This window comes from Pseudoliparis swirei, chromosome 19, assembly GCF_029220125.1.
Source record: "Pseudoliparis swirei isolate HS2019 ecotype Mariana Trench chromosome 19, NWPU_hadal_v1, whole genome shotgun sequence".
NCBI lineage: Eukaryota > Metazoa > Chordata > Actinopteri > Perciformes > Liparidae > Pseudoliparis > Pseudoliparis swirei.
This window is the reverse complement of record NC_079406.1, coordinates 1,647,572-1,664,020: the sequence shown is the minus strand read 5'-3', so window position 1 is coordinate 1,664,020 and position 16,449 is coordinate 1,647,572. Positions and strand designations below refer to the sequence as shown.

General features: G+C 45.1%; 1 protein-coding gene across 2 annotated transcripts; it reads left to right on the top strand.

The window, feature by feature from the left end:
- Nucleotides 1-16: 16 nt before the first annotated feature.
- Nucleotides 17-16,182, top strand: cdhr2 (cadherin related family member 2). 2 transcript variants are annotated; one of them, XM_056439540.1, is made up of 31 exons: nt 17-60; nt 1,342-1,398; nt 1,483-1,542; nt 1,652-1,794; nt 1,897-1,947; nt 2,031-2,120; nt 2,239-2,328; nt 2,415-2,534; nt 3,734-3,880; nt 4,637-4,712; nt 4,800-4,909; nt 5,474-5,680; nt 6,205-6,354; nt 6,439-6,600; nt 7,049-7,110; nt 7,194-7,437; nt 8,009-8,248; nt 8,332-8,401; nt 9,423-10,007; nt 10,091-10,162; nt 10,816-10,865; nt 11,759-11,910; nt 12,002-12,098; nt 12,175-12,263; nt 13,021-13,092; nt 13,369-13,504; nt 14,432-14,553; nt 14,670-14,783; nt 14,886-14,969; nt 15,619-15,676; nt 15,758-16,182. In XM_056439540.1, the coding sequence occupies exons 2-31, from the start codon at nt 1,344-1,346 to the stop codon at nt 15,911-15,913; spliced, it is 3,864 nt and encodes a 1,287-aa protein (XP_056295515.1). In that variant the 5' UTR covers nt 17-60; nt 1,342-1,343; the 3' UTR covers nt 15,914-16,182. The 2 variants fall into 2 exon arrangements, with proteins under 2 accessions (XP_056295515.1, XP_056295516.1); XM_056439541.1 differs by lacking the exon at nt 17-60 and having other exon boundaries at nt 1,167-1,398.
- The last annotated feature ends 267 nt before the right edge of the window (nt 16,183-16,449 follow it).

The following is a 16,449-nucleotide window of genomic DNA, read 5'->3' as shown; positions in this document are numbered from 1 at the left end:
AGGAAGAGGCAAAGGTCTCGTCTCCTCAGAAAGGAGAACCTCGTCCGTGAGAGTCGGCCGGTGAGTCTGATGGCTTGTGTTAGCGTCATGTTTTTAGTTCCCGTATAGCACGTTAATGGTGCCGCTCAACTTAATCTGACTTTAGCGTAACGCGTGACATCGTCAACTATATCGTAACGTGTGACATCGTCAACTATATCGTACCGTGTGACATCGTCAACTATATCGTAACGTGTGACATCGTCAACTATATCGTAATGTGTGATATCGTCGACTATATCGTAATTTACCGTGTGACATCGTCAACTATATCGTAATGTAACGTGTGACATCGTTAACGATATCGTAATGTACCTTGTGACATCGTCAACTATATCGTAATGTAACGTGTGACATTGTTAACTATATCGTAACGTGTGACATCGTCAACTATATCGTAATGTGTGACATCGTCGACTATATCGTAATGTAACGTGTGACATCGTTAACTATATCGTAAGGTGTGACATCGTCAACTATATCGTAACGTAACGTGTGACATCGTTAACTATATCGTAATGTACCGTGTGACATCGTCAACTATATCGTACCGTGTGACATTGTCAACTATATCGTAATGTAACGTGTGACATCGTCAACTATATCGTAATGTAACGTGTGACATCGGTAACTATATCGTAACGTGTGACATCGTCAACTATATCGTAACGTAACGTGTGACATCGTTAACTATATCGTAATGTACCGTGTGACATCGTCAACTATATCGTACCGTGTGACATCGTTAACTATATCGTAATTTACCGTGTGACATCGTCAACTATATCGTACTGTACCGTGATATTTAAGTGAAACAGTTCTCAGATACGTGCGATATCAAAGTGATTCATCCACTGAAGTCCTACAACAAGAAGTTTATTCTCATATTATTAATTAATTCTAACATTATAACATCCAATAGAATGCCGATAACATTTTCTTATGAGACACTCAGTGATATCACAACAGCTGAACACACCTGATATGATGTCGTGGGTGTGGCCATTTGCAATTTGCTGTTAAATGTTAACCCGTGAGCCAGAATCGTCAAAAGATCGTGCATCGCGATGAGAACGAGAAGTTAAAAAAAGAGAAAAGCAGCGAAGACTCACATTTGAGAAGTTTACAAGCTGAAGTTATAGATTCATCATTTTTAGCAGCGTGTAAAGGTCTGACAGTCCAACTCTCTGGTGCCGGACTGAAATATGGTTTTCAGAATGAATTTAATGAATGCAACGAAGACTCAATAGTGTCAAGTAATACGTCATGAATTGACTTGTGTCAGATTCTTTTCATTTGCAGCGATGGAGCGTCTCACAGGACTCGTGCTCGTCTTGTGTCTTATCGGCTTCAGTCATGGTGAGTATTCACCTCATTTTATTGCAATTTTGCCGTTATGTCTTTATTACATGACGTTTTACTGAAACTGTATGTTTTCCACAGCGAACCTAAGTCCCACGATCAACATTAAGATCTACGAGGTGTGTGAAGACGCCCCCGTAGGTACAGTATATATGTGTGTGTGTATCAAAAAGTTTTTTGTTTCATTTTTGTGACATTATACGTCAAAAAATACTGACATGTTGATATGGCTATAATGTTGTTCCCACAGGCGCCTACGTGTTCACTGTGAACGCAACAGACAATGAAAATGACCCGCTGACTTATTCATTTACTGCCCCCAACGACGGATTCTTCGTCATCAACAAGAACACTGGAGGTGTAACAGTCAGTCGGCCCCTAGACAGAGAGCAGGTGTGCTGGCTCTAGGGAGCGTTCACTATTCAACAGTTTCTAATTTGGATTCTGGATGTGTTGATCAATTCCTCAGCGTTGTGCTTATTTCCTTTATTCTAGGATAAAGGCCTGATAGAACTTGGAGTTCGTGTCTCGGATGGTTCCAATATTGTACGTTTCAGTTTATGTTAATCATCCATTCAAATCAGAGTGAGCTCTTTATATTCAGAGTGCATCCCCCCATTGTCTTTCAGGCAACTGCAAAATTAATTATAGTACTAAATGAAGCCAATGACAACCGACCCATATTCCAGAAATCTTCCTACGATATTACGATCCCAGAAGTAAGTCACACATGTGCCGGTTCATTATTTGATCTTCAGTTTATCCACTTCAGCATCGCGCCGTTTACCCAGTTGATAGTGCTGAGTCATGTGTTTTTACCGCCTTCCTTCTCCCTAGAACACCACCGTGGGGGCGATTCTCTTTCGGGCATATGCCTCGGATCGAGACACTTCCACCGGTGCAGAGGTTAATTACAACATTGATGAAGTGAGCTTTCTTGTGTGTGAACCTTGATTCATATCACAATCTGCTGATCCATAAACTTTATTCAAGTACACTTTTGCTTTTTCCAGGTTACTCCAAAATCTGGATCGGGTCTTTTTGAAATATCCCCGCTTGGTGATGTGAAATTAATTGGATCCCTGAATTTTACTTCTAAGAGCTCTTTCTACCAGCTGAAGATCAATGCCACGGTGAGTACCGCTGAACCGGCGCGTTTCCCCAGAGCGACGTCGTTGGACCCGGTTGTTTTTCCCACGATACATGTTACGGCCTCTCGTTTGTCTCGGGGTGCACAGGCTGAAACATACAAATAACTAGAATGGGCACTCGGTAGAGCGCATACCTTCGCATATCACAAGATTGGGCATTGAATTATGAACATTTTGGCATTAGTTGCATGCCAATTGGATAAAAATTAACCGCGCTATGGTAGAAGATTTTGACCTTTTCATGACCTTGACCTTGACATTTGACCCGATCGATTCCACAATCTAATCAAATGGTCCCCGGATAATAACCAATCATCCCACTAAATTTCATGCGATTCGGTTTAATACTTTTTGAGTTATGCGAATAACACGCAAACATGCACACACGCATACAAATAAATACACGGCGATCAAAACATAACCTTCCGCATTTTCAATGCGAAGGTAATAAGGGATCCAGCTAAGGGAGGAACAAAGGAGGCGAACAATAAACTGGAATACTTCAGAAAATAAGGAATATTTATTTAGCAGAGTTAAGGCTGAACAAAGGTAAACAAAAACAGAAGCAAACAGGCGTCAGGGTCTCCAAGGCCAACACAACAAAACAAAACCCCCATGCTAACTAGCAACCAGAAGATCCCACTGACCTACCAGAGAAGAAAGGAAAAACAACTCTGAGCTCCCTGTCTGACCACAAAACAGGAGAAAATGGACACAACAAAAAAATGGCGGAGAACCCCAACACAGCTTCACCCACAGAGACACACATGGTGGCCGACACTTCGGCACCATGCCACAGAACGCTCGGAGGTCAAGAGAGAGACGGAAACGCTTGATATCGAAGCGTATTTGTGTCCCGCCCACTGATCATGTGATGCCTCTCAGGTGGTGTTGCTCCAGACCTGAAAGAAATAACTCCACCCTCTTCCTGGATGAGGGCTTTCTAAGTCAGGGGACGTAACACGACATTTGTACACGTCACCTCCATCATGGCGTCAAAAGTCGAGCGATTAAAAGAAGAGTTTCTGTTCCTTTGTGAATCGAAGGCAAAAGTGACCTCTGGGAAAAAATATTAGAACGAGACGAATAACGACGAGAATGAAATGCAATGTTACGAATCAAGAATTATAATTGCGGCATTACATTTCAACACGTCGACCACCTTGTTTGTCCCACGGCAGGATGGCGGCGGCCAGTGTTATTACGACACAGTCAATTACTTCTCAAGCGTCGTTTACTCCTTCATCACGGTGGAGGACGTCCCGGACCTCGACCCCCTGTTCATCAGCGTTCCCTACGTAGGGAGCGTGGAGGAGAACTCTCCTCTGGTAAGTGCGGATACATTTTTATTGCATAACTGGACTGATGTTAATGTTCAAAGAGTATTTAGAAAGAAGAAGATGGACAACACATATGTTATCCGGTGCATTTCATTCAGTTGTTGCACATTTTGACATTTCTTTGTGTTATATCTGCTGTGAGTTCTGGCGTAGCCGCGTGTTCTTGTGCAAGTCCGGAATGATTCATATGTGTGTTATTATATACACGACCGGCTACAAGTTTGGGGTCACTAGAAATGTCCTTATTTTTCAAAGCACTGTTTTTTAACATTAAATGAATCATAAATACTCTCTCTCCATAGTTAATGTGTACATGACTATTCTCTGGTGTTAGTGAAGTCTCTACAGAGGTGTGTAGAGGCCCATCTCCAGGGTTCTAATGGTACGTTGTGTTATCGCCTTAGAAGACAAGCGGAGGGGTAGAAAACGCTTTAACCCCTTTTAATGTGAGCGCAGCTGAAAACAGTTATGCTGGTGAGAGAAGCTATACAACTGGCCTTCCTTTGAGCCTCAAGAAGAACTACATTAATATTTACAATAACAATCATTATGTATAACCTCCTCAATGTCTGGACTAGATTTTATACTCATTTTATATTCATTTTGAATTCATTTGATGAATAAAAGTGAGAGTTTTCTTGGAAAACACCAGATTGTCTGGGTGACCCCCGACTTTTAAACAAGTATAATAATCTGCAGGCAGTCGTCGTGGGTAGATGATGACGTGGTTTTTGTCTCTTTGAGGGCACGACTGTGTTGGTAGTGACCGCCCTGGATCAGGACAAAGGCGTCGACGATGTCATCACCTACAGCATCGAAGGTGAGCTTCACGAACACAGCGACAACAATGGCTTCTTTGTAGCGAGCGAGTGAAAGACGTTTGTGTTTCCTCCTCAACGCTCCACAGAGTCCACGGCAGAGGGCCTGTTCCACATCGCACCGGAGACCGGCGTCATAACTGTAAAGAAGAAAATCGACAGAGAAGACACCGGAGACTCTGCTACCCTCACCGTGAAGGTACACTCCTTCACACCTCGACTTTGCATCTGTATTCTATGAATTTACATAAAACACTTCTTTAACGGTAATGAGAGACGCGGAGGTTAAAGGAAGAATACAAACGAGTGTAAGAACAAACGTATAGACGCCCTGGTGGAGGGAGACAGGCACAGGACGTCAGAGGAAGAAGAAGGAGGAGAAGAAGAAGAAGAAGGAGAATGAGAAGAAGAGGAAGAAGAAGAAGGAGATGAAGGAGAAGAAGACGAAGATGGAGAAGGAGAAGATGAAGAAAAAGAAGAAAGAGAAGAAGAAGATGAAGAAGAAGACGAAAATAAAGATGAAGGAGAAGGAGAAGAAGAAGAAGAAGAAAAAGAAGAAGATGAAGACAAAGAAGACAAATAAGACAAAAATAAAGATGAATGAGAAGAAGAAAAAGAAGAAGAAGAAAGAGAAGAAGAAGAAGAAGGCGTTTGTTCTTCTCCTTCTTTAGAGCCAGGCTTCTCTCGTTCACAGAAAACAGATCTTCTGGTTCTAGAGAACTTTATTTAATGGAGAACGTCTGTCTGTGTTTCTCTCCTTTAGGCGACTGAGGCTCACCTAAACGTCCACGGGTTCCAGGCCATCGCCACGGCAACCGTTCAGATCAGCATCATCGACCTCAACGACAACAAGCCCGAGTTCTACCGATGTGGAGCGGAGTGTGTGAAGGAGAGCAGCTTCACGGGGGAGGTGGTGGAGCACCTGCTGGGCGCCGTCTCCTTCAACATGACCGTCAAGGACCTGGACAAGGTGAGAGGAGAGAGGGACCATCCCTCAGAGAGGAAGAGAGAGAGAGAGAGATCACCCCTCAGAGAGGAGAGAGAGAGAGAGAGATCACCCCTCAGAGAGGAGAGAGAGAGAGAGATCACCCCTCAGAGAGGAGAGAGAGAGAGAGATCACCCCTGAGAGAAGAGAGAGAGAGAGAGATTACCCCTCAGAGAGGAGAGAGAGAGAGAGGGACCATCCCTCAGAGAGGAGAGAGAGAGATCACCCCTCAGAGAGGAGAGAGAGAGAGAGAGATCACTCATTAGAGAGGAGAGAGAGAGAGATCACCCCTCAGAGAGGAAGAGAGAGAGATCACCCCTCAGAGAGGAGAGAGAGAGAGAGAGAGAGATCACCCCTCAGAGAGGAAGAGAGAGAGAGAGAGATCATCCTCACAGAGAGAGAGAGAGAGATCACCCCTCAGAGAGAGAGAGAGAGAGATCACCCTCACAGAGGGAGAGATCATTGCATGGTGAGTGGATTAAGGAATATTCTTTCCTGGCTCCTCCCAGATGAAGCGCGTGTCTCTCAGCCTGGAGGGAAAGTACCAACACGTGTTTTCTGTCCAACCACCAATCACAACGTCCGACAGCGCCGTCCAGCTCCAGGTCCTGCAGCCCCAACTCCTGGATTTTGAAACAACCCACCGAATGGTTCTGAAAGTGAGAACATGTAAAAAGCCTCATCGTCGTGACAACAGTGCCGTTGGTCATCTGTTGGTCTGAGCTGCTCCCCGTGTGCTGCAGGTCATCGCCGTAGATCTAGACGAACCCACCTTCAACTCCACCGCCACGGTGACGATAAACATCCAGGACGCCAACGACCAGAGCCCCACGTTCCCACAAGGCTCGTATAAGTTGAACGTTTCCGAGCACTCTGCTGCGGGGACAGAACTGGGCACCTTGATTGTAAGAGTTTCACTCTCCACATTCTGACTCACACAGTAACATTGGCACAGGGCCAAGTTAACACTGAAAGAGGACGTTAGAACACTCAGTCACATCCCTGATGCACAGAGTTAAAGTTACTCTGATCACAGTGTTAACATTTCAGAGTTAACTCTGGTAAGAGTTATTATTTTACTCTACACTACACTGAGAAGTGTTCATTTAGATTAACGCTAGTCCCAGCGTCAAATATAATATAATATAATATTCAAAAGGAACATTAAGTGTAGAATAATAACTCCTATCAGAGTTTATTCAGAGTGAAATATGTTTAACTCTTGAATATTTACACCAACACTGGGGGCGATTCACTGTGGATATTGTTGTAATAACTCTGTGTATAATTGACTGTGGAGCACGTGAGAAACACGAAGCACACAAACACAATGTCCCCCCCCCCCCCCCACAGGCAGTGGACACCGACACGATGGATGAAGGCAACATAACCTACAGTCTCCTTCCAGACAGCATGTATGTGTAGCCGTCTGCTCACTTCAATGCCGCCGCCGCCGCTAACCGAGACGCCGCCGCCGCTGAATGCTTCTGTGTTTCAGACGGCTGTATTTCGACGTGCAGCCGCACACGGGCGTAGTCTACGTGAAAAACGCCACGCTGCTGGATCGTGAGGTCCGATCTCTGTATTCAGCCACGCTGCAGGCCAGAGACACGGACAACAAGCCCGGCAGCACGGTGCTGGAGATCACCGTGACCGACATCAACGACCACGCCCCGGTCTTCAACAGAGGCACCTACCGGGAGTTTGTGAAAGAGGGCGAAGAGCTCGAACTCAAGATCGGGGTAACTGTAGGACAGCAAGAGGACACATCGTCTACCCCACTGGTGTCAAACACAAGGCCCGCGGGCCGAATCTGGCCCGCCTCGTCATTTTCTGTGGCCCCTGATGACTTCAAAGACACGCGATCACTTTTTCTTAAAGAAATTCAAGAAAAATATCCCGTGCTTTTATTTTGAAGGTTTCAAATTAAATGGATTTACGTTATAATATTAGAGAAATTCTATTATGTACAATAGTTCTACACCCAAATAAACAATAATCGAATGCAAAGAGAGTTATTTAACAACATGATTGAGTAGTTTATAAAGTGTTTCAGTTACGACCCTTTGAGGGCGGCCATGATGCCGATGTGGCCCACGGTGATAATGAGTTTGACACCCCTGAGACTGGTTCTCAACTTTTTTTTCAGTGTTGTACCCCCTGTGAAATATTTTTTTCCAGCCGAGTACCCCCCCTCACCAGTGCAAAGCATTTTGGGTTGACAAACAGATGTAATAAGAAGCATTGTGACATCAGAGCCTGATTTAATGTAGTTTCTTGACCTTTTCTATCCAACATTTGTCACTTCCACAGGCGACCGATGCGGACGACTCCGAGACCGAAAACAGCCAAATAGTGTTTGGAATATTGCCGAGCAGCTTCAGCGATAACTTCACCATCGACCCGAACACGGGCGTGTTGAGAAACCAGGGGGAGCTTGATCGCGAGGCCATGGACCCGAAGCTGAAGGGGATCATCGAGCTCAATGTGACCGCGACTGACAAGGGCGCCCCCCCGTTATCCACCGCGGTCACCGTGACCATCGTCGTCGAGGTACGTCTGCAGCAGTTTGGAGCGTTTGGTGCTGAAGCTGAACGACGAAGACGATAACTGTGTTTTCTTTTGATGCATCCCAGGACGTCGATGACAACACGCCAGTGTTTAAAGACTCCTCTTACACGTTCTATGTCAAAGAAGGAGAGAAAGGTCAGAATTTAACTTTACATGTCATTTAGCTGACGATTTTATCCAAAGCCACTGACAGTAGTGTTTTTGTTTTGTAGTCTTTGGGTGTATATGTATGTGTGTGGGTTTAGGTATTTTATTTTCTGTATTTATTTCAATTAAAAAAAATTGTTTTTTTAAATTTTTTTTTCTTTATTATTTATTTAAGTGACGAAATAGTATTTAACTTAAAATTCATTTAGCTGACGCTTTTATCCAAAGCCACTTACAATCATGTTTTTTTTCTTTCGTCTTTGGGTGTGTATGTATGTATGTGGGTTTAGGTATTTCATTTTTTAAATTCAAATTTAGTTTATTACATTTTTTATCACATATTTGTAAAAATATTTTTTTATATTTTTTATTTTTCAATTCATACATTTTTTTAAATTATATTTTTTCATTTTATTTATACAATTTATTTTATTTATCTAAGTGACAAAATAGTATTTAACTTTACAATTCATTTAAATATTCATTTAATATGCCTACTATGAACTATTCATACACTCTGTCACATTCATTGAATGTATTTTAACTCTAAATCTGTCCTTCTGGTCACATTACATCTATTGCATCTGTCCATCCTGGAGAGGGATCCTCCTCTGTTGCTCTCCTGAAGGTTTCTTCCTTTTTTTTCCCCTGAAGGGTTATTTGGGAGTTTTTCCTGGTCCGATGTGAGGTTTTGGGGCAGGGATGTCTATGTGTACAGATTGTAAAGCACTCCGAGACAAATTTGTAATTTGTAAAATTGGGCTATACAAATAAACTGAATTGAATTGAATTTAGCTGACACTTTTATCCACATCCACACACCATAGACACAGGGAGACATTCAGGGTTAAGTGTCTTGCTCAAGGACACATCGCCTTGGGCGGGGATCGAACCGACAACGATTGAAACCACTGACCCACAGTCGGCCCATTTAACTTTGCAAAAGCACTTTCAAGTGTTAATAATTGTGCGTCCGGCTTCTAAATCACGTGTCTCTCCATCCCCCCAGGTGTCTTTGTGGGTTCTGTTCAGGCCGAAGATATGGACCAAGAGTTCGACCGCATTTCTTTCAGCATCCTCGAGGGAAGCTTCGGCAGCTTCATCATCCGCTCCTACGAAGACGAGCGCGGCGGCGGCTACCTGGGAAACATCACCGTGGACCCCGATATCGAGCTGGACTACGAGAGCGATCACAAGAGCTTCAAGCTGAAGGTCGAGGCCACCGATCTGGGCCAGAACAACGCCGGAGTGACGGTGCAGGTGGTCGTGTTGGACGTGAACGACGAAAGGCCCGAGTTCGAGCCGACGGCGACGGTGACGGTGAAGGAGAACAGCGCCCCCGGCGAGGCCGTCGGCCGCTTCACGGCGAAGGACAAAGACGGGAACCACTCGCTGGTCTACCGGCTGGAGTCCCAACAATGCCGATGCAACGGCTCCATGGCGTCCTGCGGATGGTTCGTCCTGGATCCGACGGGGGAGGTCCGGCTCGACCCGGAGCACACGGTGGATTACGAACAATGCGACCAGGTGGTGTTGGAGGCTCAGGTGGTGGACGAGAACACGGAGAAAGGAGAGAACAACAGCGCCGTCGCAGGTGAGCAGCGCATACACGTGATGTGCAAACACACACGAGTCAAATGAAGACTTTCACACAGCTCGCCTCTCTTTCCTTCGCAGGACGAATGGAGATCGACATTGAAGACGTCAACGACAACGCGCCACAGTTCATCCTCTCGGATTCAGTGTTTGGTGAGTGTGTGTTTGAAGTTCTATTATATATATAATTTAATCTTATTTGAGAAGTCTTTGTTTGGCTTGGGAACTGAACTTCAAGCCGTGATGCTCGACAGAAAGCATGCAACGTTAGTCATGAGCAGACCCCCCCCCCCAAATGTTCTTCGGCCCCCACCCCCCAAAATAATTTGGCATTATTTGTTTTAAACGTTTTATTTATGTCATTAACTAAAATGAAACTATTGTTTCTCACATGAACACGTTATTTATAATCCTAACATGCTATGTATGTGCGTTCTGGTTTGTCTGTTTTCTCCCCCTTTGAATTACAATCCAACATCTCTATTCTTTGCATTAATTCATATTATTATATTTTTTTCCCATTAAATGGTACATTTGACACTGAATTAGTTCATCTTTATCTAAATGGTAGAGTCCAAATGAGCATAAAATATCACTATGACCCTGAATTTCTGTCTAACAAGATATCCAGGGGGCGCAAGCATAACCATGCATATACCGCTCCCCCTGGGGTTTAGCCCCTCCCCTTTCTTTGACTTCTACATTAATTTAAACAAAGCAAAAAGGGCAAAGATACAACTTGTCAATTTAGTGTATTTTAGCAACATTATAAAGTTCAACACTGACTTTCTCTCTTTGGATTTTAGTGGTGGTGTCAGAAAGTGCCAGCAAGGGCACATCGGTGGCAAGAGTCATTGTGAGTACCGACGGGATGTCAGCGTGGGAGATGTGAGGAGTGAGGAGTGAGGAGTGAGGAGTGAGGAGGAGAGAGGTGTGAGATGTGAGATGTGAGGAGTGAGATCTGAGGAGTGAGATCTGAGGAGTGAGATGTGAGATGTGAGATGTGAGATGTGAGATGTGAGGAGTGAGATGTGAGGAGTGAGATGTGAGGAGTGAGATGTGAGGAGTGAGATGTGAGGAGTGAGATGTGAGATGTGAGATGTGAGATGTGAGATGTGAGATGTGAGATGTGAGGAGTGAGATGTGAGGAGTGAGATGTGAGATGTGAGATGTGAGATGTGAGATGTGAGATGTGAGATGTGAGATGTGAGATGTGGGTGAGATGTGGGTGAGATGTGAGATGTGGGTGAGATGTGGGTGAGATGTGAGATGTGAGATGTGGGTGAGATGTGAGATGTGAGATGTGAGGAGTGAGATGTGAGGAGTGAGATGTGAGGAGTGAGATGTGAGATGTGAGGAGATGTGAGATGTGAGGAGTGAGATGTGAGGAGTGAGATGTGAGGAGTGAGATGTGAGGAGTGAGATGTGAGATGTGAGGAGTGAGATGTGAGATGTGAGATGTGAGATGTGGGTGAGATGTGAGATGTGAGATGTGAGATGTGAGATGTGAGATGTGAGATGTGAGATGTGAGATGTGAGATGTGAGATGTGAGATGTGGGATGTGAGATGTGAGATGTGAGATGTGAGATGTGAGATGTGAGATGTGAGATGTGAGATGTGAGATGTGAGGAGTGAGATGTGAGATGTGAGATGTGAGGAGTGAGATGTGAGGAGTGAGATGTGAGGAGTGAGGAGTGAGATGTGAGATGATGTCATGAAGTCTGAACCTTCTCGTGTTTCCCTCTCAGGCGACGGACCGTGACTCCGGCGTAAATCGTCAGATTGACTTCAAGGTCACTGGAGTTCAGTTCAGGGACACCAACAACCAGACCAGCCCCATGAAGACGCTGTTCGACGCCGTCACCACGCAGCAGAAGGACATCTACGTCGGCATCATTCAGTGAGCACGACGACCTCCGTCAGCATCGCTACACAGAGTCACATTAGGGGTCAGAGGTCACCGTGTCTGATCTCCTCCACTTTCCCCACAGAACTAACGCAAAGCTGGAGAAGTCCCTGAAGGGGAAGTACCTGGTGGCCGTGAGCGCCACTGACCCCGGTGACCTCTCCTCCGACACCGTCCTGGAGGTGAGTGACATCATGACATCATGACATCTTCACCAGACGGCGGCGTGACCTCCACCTGGACTCTTCTTCTCTCCAGATCTTCGCCGTCGATGAGTCGTACCAGGTGGCGCTCGTCTTCATGAAGTCCAAATCCTATGTCGAAGAAAACCTCAACAAAATCATCGGGTTCGTTTCCCCACGCAAAAAAAAAGAAAAGAAAAGGAACATTTTAATCCCATGACACTGAATTGAGGAATTCCTCAATCTTGTTATCAGGTTGACACATGAAGGTGGATTTGTGTCTTTCATACGCAAACAAAAAAGATTTTGTCGTTTTTAAGTAAATTAATTGTTAGTTTTGCCGATGAAACTATAATCTGTTGCTGCAAATCCAAAAACTTTTTATTTTGAGAGCAAAAATCAGAATTCATTTACTTACAAACAAGAATAGTGAAAAGTGTTAGAACACTTCCCCAATTTTTCCAGTTTTATTAAAATGTAAGAAGTGAATAGTGATTAACTTGAAGGTCAGCGGCTAACGGCCCGAGGTTAAACAAAAGTTGACATTACCAAAAACTGAAAAATAAAGTACAATTCAGAGTTCTACAAAAAGGGAACAAGTGATGGGTTCAGAACTTTCTGAACTATATTTGATTTCCATTGTAGAAACAAAGCTCTCCGAGAGAGTTCAGCTCCTTTGATGAGTCAAACATGCAGATTTTATTAAACAAAACGATTCCACGATTTTTATTTCATCTCCAATTTGTTTATTTGTTCTATGCTTCTAATTTCTGAGTAAATTGAGAAATTAAACTGAGTATGTCAATAAAAACTGCATAAATGGAGTTTTTCTACAACCTTTGACCTGCACATTTTGTCATGTTTTTCATGTTTGTCATGTTCTTCATGGGACTATTTTCTCTCTGATGTCTGAATCCTCCAGAAAGCTGATGGCTGCAACCAAGGCGGCCGTTGAAGTCGCCTCCATCGGGGCCGACGACGCGGAACCATCCAGGTACGAACTCTCTCACCTCTGAACCTCAAGCCCCGTGCATTGAAATAGTCTGTGAATGCAGATAGAAGATAAACCAGCAGGAACTCACATCATCTTCCAACTCCTCTCTCGAATACATATACCGTTGTCCACCAGGGGGCGCCAGCGTCCCTGTAAATACAACAGTTGACATTTGCAGTAACAAAAAAGATGATTTTGACCTAGAATTTCAAACATCTGACAGTCTTCTTCTTCACGTTCCTCGTTTTGAGTGTGTCCGTTGTGTTTCTCCCTCAGGGCCTCTGTCAACACTGTCATTGTGGCTTATTTCATCTACTCCAACGGGACGGTGCTGACCTCCACTCAGGTGGAAAAGATGATCTCTGTTCCTCAGCACTCGCTGGGACTCATCGAGCTCGGCCTCACCAACATTGTGAGTCGCGTTTCACCTTCCTCGAATTGAAGAAGCATTATTCTCTGATTGCGGGGAGAAGATTTCCATCACTTCCTCTCCTGTTGTTGTTGATTGCATAACTGGACTAGAAGAGATTTACTTTTATACGCACAGTGAGGCTCCTCCCTCCCGTTAACTGCAGACGTTTCATTGCCTTGTCGTGTCTGATATGTCAAGTCAACATGTTATATTGTTGTACAATATTAATTACAATATATTGAGCCTCTTTGGAAGCTAAAATGATAGACACTATTTTTTAAGAAGGCCAGATAGTCACACATTAATTAATATTGTCATCATAGTGCGTCTTATCATATACTCTATTTAATTCATGAGATTTGTTTCACCTGGTGAAGGGTGTGAATACCAAAATAATCACAAACAATTTTATTAATCATGACTATAATAACTATATTTTACTTTTTCAATTTTTTTATCAAACCTTTATTTAACCAGGTGAAACCCAGTGAGATTAAAAATCTCTTTTTCAAAGCTTAAATTTGACAAGACAGGCAGCGACACAAAAAACAAACAAAAAAGTTAAAAGAAACTAAAAGTTAAGAGACATAAACAATTTAATTTAAGAAACTTTGACATGTTTGGGAACCTGCCTCCATTTCTTACTTTAATGTACAAATATAATGTGAAGATAGAGGAGCTGATTGCATTGTTTGTTTCACTTACATATAAATGAACGTGTCCGAGCTCGACCTGAGACCTCCCAGGTCCACAGACTGGAACCCCTTAAAGAAGCGGAAATGTTAAGAAATGTTCTCTCATATTATAACATGAATCCATTTGATTTTCAAGTTGTCAGGGGGCCACCTGAAATGCTGTGGCGGGCTGGATGTGGCCCGCGGGCCTGATGTTTGACACATTTGCTTTAACGTCTCTGTCGTGTTTCAGGGGAAGGCTCCGACGGTCGTGGAGCCCGTGGACCCTCTGAGGTACGGCCTGCTGGGCATGGTGGCCGGCCTCATCGTGGTGCTGGGCGTCCTCGTCACTTCACTGGTGTGCACTCGCAGGAGGTGAGAAAAGGGACTGAGAGACAAGGTTAACCACGAAACCACTAAACCACTAAACCACGGTTCACCCGCTGGAGGCAGCTCAGGTCTTTGAGGGGTTCTCTGTCTCCCTCCCACAGCTTCAAGAGGAAGCTGAAGGCGGCTAAAGCCATGAACTCTGCCGCCATGGTGACGTCGGACAACCAGAAGAGCGGTCCTGTGGTGCCCGGCACCAACAAGTACACCATGGAGGGGTGAGGAGACAACGTGGTGATGATGATGATGATGATGATGATGATGGATGACCGGCCTGAAGTACGACTGTCTTCATACTCGTCTTCATCTTTAATCCACAGGGCTAATCCGGTTCTCAACCTCAACATCGACACGACCATGGACCTGGACCTGGACGGGGGGAGCTCCGACGTGGACAAAGTCAGGTACAGGGAACCCTCTCCGGGACTCGCCTCCACCCGCTGGTGGTTGTTTGACTCCATCACGAGTTCAATACGCAGAGACGGGGTTTACAGTTTAGTGCAAAGTCTTTATGGAGATTGGACTCCATCCTGAATGAGGATAAGATATCAGGGTAGAGACGCCGATATAAGAAGAGTTGCTGTAACCTGATTGGAGGAGCCTGGGGGGGAGGAGCCTGGTGGAAGGAGGAGGGAAGAGTCTGGGTGGGAGGAGTCTGGGGGGGAGGAGCCTGGGGGAGGAGCCTGTGGTGGAGGAGCCTGTGGTGGGAGGAGCCTGGGGGGGAGGAGGGTCGCATCGATTTGAGCTGAAACTGACGGCAGAGAGGAGAACACATTTTAAAGTTTTGCCAACGACGCTGTGATTGGCTTAGAGAACTGCGCCGCCTCTGATTGGTTGGTTCATTCTTTGTGCCCGCCCCCCAATCAGCTGACGGAGTAATCGCTGCAAGACTAAGAGACTTATGAATGAAGCAGCCTGAAAAGACGGCGTGGCGTTACGATGTGACCGCTCTCCACATCGAGAAGCTGAACGCGGGTTTGAGGAGGAAAGAAAAACTCTTCATGAAATAAAATAATAACTTTAATCCACTTTATTTTTGTTTTTCCACAACAGCCTCAACTCCCTGGACTCCAGCGGCTACATGGACAGCCATGAGAACGGCATCAACATGGTGAGCGTCTGAAAGGTCATCCTCTCATTTATGTTGATTAGAATACGGTCTGAATGAAATAAAAACGCGTCTCCTCCTCAGAACGTCATCGAGGAGGAGGATGAGGAGGAGGAGGGCGGGCCCCCGGTGTACATCGAGCCTCTGGGTGCGGCCCTGGCCCAGCGGGGCCAAAAGAAAGGCCACGACAACCCTCTCCTCGGGTTGAGCAACCCGGCGTTCAGCACCACCGACCTGTGACGGCTCGGTGGAGAGACTGTGACCTTTGACCTCCGGCCTCAGACGGACGTCACGCTGCTTCTAATCAAACACGTTGATGGAGATGCACGACGTCTCCAAAATAAGTTATTAATATGATGCACGCGCTCAGAGCGCCATGTGGGGCTTCGTCAGATCATTTCATTTAAGGATTACCAGGAAGGAAAAGCAACATTAGAGAAAACAAAAGAAAATCATCGATGAAAAATCCAAATTTCGCAATATCTGTGGTGGAGGAGACTGGCGGAGGAGCCTTGGTGAGAGGAGCCTGGGTGGGAGGAGCCTGGGGGAAGGAGGGGGGAGGAGCCTGGGGGGGGGGAGTCGCATCGATTTGAGCTTAAACGACAACTGACGGCAGAGAGATGAACATATTTCACAAGATGACGCGTCGATATTGTGAAATTTGGATATTTCACAAACGATTTTCTTTGTCAAACCATGAAACGAATAGTTTGACATCTTGGGGGATACGCCTGTCTCTGTTCCTCACAGCACCTCAGAGGCTCAGCTGGCTGCTT

Bases quoted from the DNA above. Each gene is read 5' to 3' on its own strand.
- cdhr2 (XM_056439540.1), top strand. From the start codon at position 1,344: ATGGAGCGTCTCACAGGACTCGTGCTCGTCTTGTGTCTTATCGGCTTC. The intron at 10,008-10,090 runs GTGAGCAGCGCA...TTTCCTTCGCAG, and splicing joins GAACAACAGCGCCGTCGCAG to GACGAATGGAGATCGACATT. The intron at 10,866-11,758 runs GTGAGTACCGAC...TTTCCCTCTCAG, and splicing joins CATCGGTGGCAAGAGTCATT to GCGACGGACCGTGACTCCGG.